At 58.4% G+C, this 7,547-nt stretch overlaps 1 protein-coding gene across 1 annotated transcript; it reads left to right on the top strand.

Moving 5' to 3' along the window:
* Positions 1–1,092: 1,092 nt before the first annotated feature.
* Positions 1,093–7,389, top strand: R3HCC1L (R3H domain and coiled-coil containing 1 like). Its single transcript, XM_065746123.1, has 7 exons — positions 1,093–1,711; positions 2,553–3,826; positions 6,155–6,330; positions 6,411–6,481; positions 6,579–6,674; positions 6,801–6,941; positions 7,036–7,389. Exons 1-7 carry the CDS (start codon positions 1,678–1,680, stop codon positions 7,089–7,091), a joined length of 1,848 nt encoding a protein of 615 aa, XP_065602195.1. The 5' UTR covers positions 1,093–1,677; the 3' UTR covers positions 7,092–7,389.
* The last annotated feature ends 158 nt before the right edge of the window (positions 7,390–7,547 follow it).

Raw genomic sequence — 7,547 nt, 5'->3', positions numbered from 1 at the left:
GACCCCCGCACGTCGCCCCGACCCCGGCAGGCGGGACCGAGCCGGGCTGCGGGAACCGGGGCGGGCGGCGGCTCTTGGCCGTGCGGCCGGGAAGGGGCAGAGCGGTGTGTGCTGCGCGCCTTGCCCCGCCCCCGCTGTGAGTTTCCCCTCCCGGGGCACGGCGCCGGGTACCCGCGCGCGGCGCGGCTCCGCACGTCCTTTTCCCCGCTTCTCGGCCCAGTTCCCCCCAGCCGCATTCGCTTCGTTTTCCCGGTCTGAGTCTCACCGCGTTCCCTGCCCGTGTTTCTCGGATGCTTTGAGTGATTTCCCTGCTCGGCTCGCTGTCGTCCGCAAATATAATTACAATTCACCGCTCCAATGAAAGTTTGTGAGCTGCTGTAAAACGATACCCCGATGTTCGCGTGAATGGTATCTTGCCCGCCTTGTCCTAAAGCTCTGCCCGGTAATTCCTCCAAAATAACCCTGCTGGAAAGCCCACATCCCCCTGCGCCTGCTGTTCGGGCACCAGGCACTGGGGCAACAACCTCAGGGTGCCCAACAGCAGCGTTCCCTTTCCTTTCTGCACAGAAACCAGTGCCCGTCACTCTGCTGCTGCTCTGACCCAGCTCTGTGAGCTGGGGTCAGCAGTGTGCCCAGGTGCCTGCTCTACGCCGAGGCTGTTTTAGCTTCCCTGCAGCTGTTATGGTGAGGCCTCTGCCTCATTTGCGTTTTTCTGGTTAAAAACAGTAATGCTGCCCTTTGTTTTTGATCCGTCATTAATTTTCTCTCCCTTCCTATTTATTAATAGCCCTCGTCCCTTTTGTGCTGAACCTGCCCTGCTGTATTTGTGAAGCCCTTTGCATTCCCCTCCGCGTGTAGCTCCATTTGCTGCTGCGCCGTCCCTTTTCTCCCTGCAGCTGTCGAGGGACACTATCGCCCCATAAATCACCTCCTGTCTGCGGCGCTCCGGGTATCTCCTTGGAGCATCAGAAGCGCGAGGCACGATTGAAATCTCCCTTTTCTCTGTGTGTCTGCCAGCACACCGATGTCACAGCTCTGGTGTCCCCCTGCGTGCCATCCCCACTATTGAGTGTGTTGCTCCCCAGAGCAGGACAGGGATGTGGCAGTGGGGACAGCTGCCTTCCGTCCCCTCTCTGGGTGCGGCAGCATCCTAATCGGGGCTGTTTAGAATCTCCTCGTGGCTCTGTTTATTAGGGTAGCAGTATTTTTTTTTTTGCCCAGCATGCAGCAGGCTATAAAGAGTGACATTGCCAATGCATGGTCCCGTACGGGCGATCCCACACCGTGGTGGCCAAGGTGTTGCTGTCTCTTGCTGTCAGGGCTGTAGGGTTATGTGCTCTATTGATGGCAGGATGGATCGAGTGGAATTAGAAACCTCGAAGGCTAAAAATACAGCGCCCTGCCAGGAAATGAGGCAGCCTGCTGGGAGGGTGCTGGGTGGCACTTCAACTTTTCCAGGAACTGGCACGCTATGCTGTGCTGTGTGCTTGCACTGAGACCTCACAGCCTCGTGCCGGAGCCGTGCTGCGGGGTTACCACTCAAACTCTGGGAGCTATGGGAGTGCCCTGCCCTGTGCAGCGTGAGTGAGACTCGTAGCCTGCACGCTGTGCCTGGGGAAGAAGCTGTGTGTTGGCACGGCTGTGCATGCAGAGGGTGCTCCCAACACCGTCTGGCTGATGCAGCACCATCTGCTTTGGAGGGTGAGGCAAGGTGAATGGCAAACTTTTGAGGAGCCCATAAATCCCGCGTGCCTTGGAGGTGACTCAGGATGTGCGCGAGCATCCCAGCTGGCAGCATCCCAGTGCTGGAGATCCCCACTCCCGTGGAGGAGCTCCATGACCCTGTGGCGATGGGCTGAGCTCTGACACCTCCATCTGTGTGTCTGTCTGGGTGAGGTGTGTTGTGTGGGCAGTCCCGGATCGGTGGGTCCAGCTGAGTGTTGGGCACTGCAGCCCACGAGGCTCCACCACCCATCCCCGAGGCTGTGCTCGGTGTGGTTGGCAGGGAGGGGATTGCAGCCTAATGTACCGGAGGTGCCGCGGAAATGAGAGCCTTGGATGGATTCCTGGCCCTATTGATCCGCCGGCAGTTTATGCATCCTGACATTCATAATCTCAGTAGGCTCTGATGTTCCAGATTAATGGGCCCAGGGGCTGTCCATCCGTCACTTCACATTAATTACTGAAGAGGTGTTTTTCCAGTGATTTACCTGACAGCGGCCCGTGATGAATACCCCTAAACAGAGTGGGCAGTGATTAATCACGGGGCCCCGGCCCGGCCCCACTCTTCCTTCCCCTCAGCCACAGCGCAGACCCCCACACCATCCGTCTCCATAAACACTGCTTGATGCATATTTATAGGGGCGCAGGGCCTGGCAGGTAGCTGCGTGCCTGGTTGTGCCAAAGATGATGAAAAATAAATCTCCACCAGTACAGGGCAGCCTGGCACAGCCACAGCCCATTGCCAGGATATCCTCATCCCGATGCACATCACTCACACTGGCACCATCGTGGTGTGGGCACAGTGGTGGTGACACTTCTGTCCTTTGCAGGTGGTGGTGGCACAATGGAGGCTGAGGGCGGCCGGGCACGCCGCAGGAAGCCCGACATGGCCCTCTATGTGCCCAAAGCGCGGCGGGAGAGAGCGGCACAAGCGGCAGCCACCAGCCACCAGGAGCCCGAGAAGCAGCGCCCGGTGTCAGACATCCCCAAAGGTGGCTCTGAGGGGCAGAGGCAAAGCCCAGGAGCCAAGACACACGTGGGCAGAGCGGCTGGCAGGGAAAGCAAGACCAGGGCCAAGGAGTCGCGGGCAGCCTCTGCTGGGGACAGATGGGAGGCACCCGATGTGCAGGAGCCAAGCCTGGAGCCAGCTGCTGCACAGCCCTCTGGCAAAGATTCCCAGGATGCAGGGCTTGGGGAGCACAGCCATGGGGTGAAGATGGTGCCGGACCCTCTGGGTACCCATCCTGTGGCTCCCTCTGAGCATGGTGGAGATCCCGATGGTGTAGTGGCAGCTGAGCTGAGCATGGTGCATCGGACAGAGATGGGCAATGTGCTTTTGGGGCACAGCAACCCAGGTGCAGCTACAGAGTGCTCGGGGTGCATAGAAGAGGTTGCCTTGCAGCAGGCAGGAGAGGGGGATGTGGGCAGTGTACCCCAGCTCAGCTGGGAGAGTGTGAAAAGCCACAAGGAGGAGAGGGAGCATGACGAGTCTGCCCTTGTGGGACAGAGTGAGGGCTGCTCCCCTGACACTGAGGAAGAGAGTCAGAGGAGCAACACCATGGCTGCCCCAGGAGGAGCTGCCTGTGAAGCTGGGACAGGGGGCACCACAGCATTCCCAAACTGGGACATGGGCAGCACATCCCAGCTGCTGCCAGAGCTCGTGGAACAGCTGCCGCCCAGCAAGGAGCAGGGCAGTGCTGGTGCTGGACATGATGGAGAGGAGGGCATCCTTGCGCCCAATGGGAGCAGTGAACTGGGTGCTAGTGAGGTGACAAACTGTGCTGGGGGGACAGAAAGTGGCCCTGTAGAAGGGGATCCCCTGGGCAGTCCCCGGCCCCTGAAACCCCTGGAGCTGCTGTGCCACAGCATGGAGCAGCTCTCATCTGGATCCTGGGCTGAAGAACCGACACGAGCAGATGAGGACGAAGGCCGGCAGCAGCAGCATGAGGAGGAAGAGGAGGGACGTCCCCATGGCAACTCTCTAGAGTCACATCAGTCAAATCAGCCTGGTGCCGGGACCCCGAGCAGCCCGGGTGGTGAGGAGAGCTGGGACGCGCTGTTCAATGACGATGGGGACTGCCTGGACCCGCGGCTGCTGGAGGAGGTATGTGTGTGGGGTTGGCTCTGTCCTTGGAGTGTGTCCTGCTGGGATGTAGGGATGGGGTGTGCGGGGTGTAGGTGTCCCCATGGCCGCTGTGGTAAGCATGGTGTGCACGGCCCATGCATGTGCCATTACCTTCAGCTGTACATGTCATGAGCAGTGCCATGAGGACGCTTCTGGGACAAGGCTGGGGGAGTTCTTCCCTTACCAGTACGTAAAGTGCAACCGGTAAAACGTGCTCGAGAGCCGTAAACTGCAACAGCACCCTCGTGAAAGCAAGGCCGGTAATAAAGAAACGGGCCGAGACGGATGGGCTCCCATTGAAATAGCAACGTGAAGTTTCCTGAAAACTACGGCTTCTTAATCAGCTGTGGCTCATTACCATCCCCTCCTGTAGGCGTGGGGCTGGATTTACTACAATGAGCCACACAGCGCCGGGAACTGTGCCGCTTCCCCGCCGCTCGCGAGGAAAGTGTGTCTTTTTGCAGCCAGGCTGGAAATCCATTATTGCATTTTAAATCAGTGGCATAAAAACGGGTAATTTTCAGAGCGACATTAATGTTGCTGGAGTAACAAACAGCGCTAATATTGTCAAGAATGAACGTCCAGCGCTGACTGAACGCCGTGTGGCCGGGGGTGGTTTGTGCCATGCAGCTTCAGTGCTGAGCTCCGGAGCACCCTCGTTGGGTGCCCCATGTGGGTGCTCTGGAAAAGGTTGGATTTCCAGGGAGCTTCCCCATGTGGGTGAATAAGGACCTGAAAAAGGGATTTCTCAATGAGAAGTGGCCATTTTCACCCCTCCACCCCTGTTGCCGGTGGCTTCCCCGCACCTCTGAGCTGCTGGGAGGCAGACGTGTCCCCTCGGGGAGACGAAGCTGTTGTTAATTAACAAAAAGGACAGGGAAATTAGTAGTGTTCTTTGTCATAACCGAATCCTTATGTGCTGCGGAGAGCCGGCAGAGAGCGAGATTTATGACATTCTGTGAGGAGAAGAGATTTCTGATAGCAGACGGCTCTTTAATCTAGCAAGAAAAAACATCCCCAGATCCACTGGCTGCGAGCTGAAGCCAGACGGATTCAGACTGGAAATCAGTGGAGGGTAATTAACCACGGGAACGATTTCCTTGTGGCCATGGTGGGTTCTGCTTGCAAGGGACGGCACTGCCATCAGTCCCCACACTGATGTGTGTGCTCCAGCCCTCACCACACTCAGTGGTTTGTGAAGGTCATGGGCTCCACTCACCAGCCCTGTGTCCCTTGGGGGATCGTGCAGGTGGGGTGCCGGACCCCAACGAGTGCGTGCTGCTGCCTGGGATGGGGGATAGTCCCGGGTGGTGCTGGGCTGCCCCGCCAGCTCAGTAATTCAGCTCTCCCCTCCATCTTCACCTGCCCATGAATCCATCTTCTCCATAAAATTGTTGGAACGAGCGCTTTTTATTGACTGAGCTGGCTGGGATTTATGGGCTCTAACCTTCCAGCCGTGGTGCGCTCGGCTACGATCACTTGGGGGATCGGGCTGAGGACCTGGCTGAGTTATGTGCCTGCAACCCCACACCCCGCAGCATGGCATGTTTGGGAATCCCATTGGCACCAGTGCTGCGGGGGGCAGCATGCCCCCCCATGTTGTGATGTTGTCAGAGGGAGGCTGATGCACATATTTTAAACTGAAGGGTGAAAAATTGGAGAGGTAGGAGAGAGCTACAGCCATCATCTTTTGGGGCTGTAGGAAATGCCCTGCTGTGAGGTACTCAATGAGCACAGCCCATTTGGTTTATTGAGGGGCAGGTTGGGAAGTGACTTGATTACCGTGAGCAGTGCTGTCACAGGGACCAAGGGCCCTTCCATCCAGCAGAGAGGCAGAGTGAGAGTCAACAGCTGGAAACTGAAGCCAGACAAATTCAAATTAGAAATGGGGCATCAGGTTTTAGCAGCTCAGGTGCTGAACTGGTGGAACTAGCTTGTTGGGGAGTGATGGCTTTTCTGTTGCAGTGTCTGGAGCAGGATGCTGGTAAGGATCTTGCTGGGCTCCTGGAGGGCAGGCATATGTGTGGCTTTCCCCTGGTCTTGCAGCTGTTAGGTGGATTTTGGGTACCCTGCACCTGGCCAGCATGTGTCTGTGTCTGTGTCTGTGTCTCACCGGGATGCTTGTAATAGGAAAAGAGCAATGGGAAAATGTGTGAGCCCCAGTTCATAGCTCCCAATACCCACTACTATTAATCTAGTGGAGCACCAGTGTGCAGCACTGGGGCAGGACACCCCCAGGGAGCCCCTGGGATTTATGGGCTCCCGGCACTGGATGTGGGTTGCTCAGCACCATCCCTGTGCCCGCAGCTCTCTGGGGGCCCGGTGCACCGGCAGAGCCTGCAAGAGCCCCGCTTCAACTACTACGAGGCTGAGGTGGCTGCGCCGGACCTCAGTGATGATGAGCTGCCCCACGTCATTGAGATCTATGACTTCCCCCCGGATTTCCGCACTGAGGACCTGCTGCACATCTTCTGCAGCTACCAGTGAGTGCACGGCAAGGCACGATGCCACGGTGCTGAGTGCAGTGCCACGGTGCTGTGCTGACCCTCCATCTCTCTGTCAGGAAGAAGGGTTTCGACATCAAGTGGGTGGACGATACGCACGCTCTGGGCATCTTCTCCAGCCCCATCACAGGTACTGCGAGCATCCCAGGGGGTGTTCAGTGGGTGGGCAGAGGGCACTGTGTGCGTGCATCTCTTGGCCGCATAACACTGTGCTGCTCTCCCCACAGCGCGTGATGCCCTCATTACCAAGCACCTGATGGTGAAGACTCGCCCGCTGTCCCAGGGCAGCCGGGCTGCCAAAGCCAAGGCGAGGGCGTACGCTGGTGAGTGGGGCCAAAAACGGGAAGACTCCACACCGTGGACACCCCAGTACCCTGGCACCCTGACAGGTGCCGTGCCAGCCTCCCATGGAGGTCCTCGTGCTGACACCCCCTCTCCACCCCCCTCAGATTTCCTGCAGCCAGCCAAGAAGCGCCCTGAAACGTCAGCCGCTCTGGCACGGCGCCTGGTCATCGGTTCCCTCGGGGTGCGCAGCAGCCAGACCCCTGCGCAGCGGGATGCTGAGCGTAGGAAGCTGCAGGAGGCACGGGGTGAGCTCTGGGAACCTCTCTGTGCCGTGCTGTTGCTCTCACACTTTAGGGCTGGGGGAAATGGGGGTTTGGGATTTATCCTCTTTTCCCACAGAGAGGAAGCGCCTGGAGAACAAGCAGCGGGAAGATGCCTGGGAAGGCCGGGAGTGAACATCCTGCAGTGGGATGGTGCTGGCTACGCTGCCAGTGGGACCCACACCTGGGGATGGAGCTGGTTCTGCAGCTGCCCTGTGGGCTCTGTGCCCAGCCAGGAGGAGCAGGCTCACAGGAAGGGGCCAGGGTGCAGCTGCACAGTGCTTGAGGGCCGGTTGAGGACTTGCCATGTTGTCCCAGTGCTGTCCCCAGGGCTGTGGTGGCACATGCCGTGTGGGTCAGCCACAGCCACTCTTGAGCATTGTGAGTGAGAATGTCCTTTATTTTGGTAATAAATACCATTTATTTTGCTTTGCCTTGCTTTTGAAGAGGGGATGCAGCACTGTGGGAGGAAGGGCTTGTCCTGCTGGCTGAGAGCATCGCCTCCAGCTGCAGTGCGTGTCTGTGCACGGAAGGGGTGCCCTGGGGGTGTGCGTGCTATGCCCCACTCCAAGGCAGGGGGTTTCCCCTCCA

This window comes from Cyrtonyx montezumae, unplaced genomic scaffold, assembly GCF_038088225.1.
Source record: "Cyrtonyx montezumae isolate F1298 unplaced genomic scaffold, pur_monq_1.0 scaffold_4, whole genome shotgun sequence".
Lineage (NCBI taxonomy): Eukaryota > Metazoa > Chordata > Aves > Galliformes > Odontophoridae > Cyrtonyx > Cyrtonyx montezumae.
Note: the sequence above shows the minus strand (reverse complement) of the source record. Positions and strands in the feature narration are given on the sequence as shown.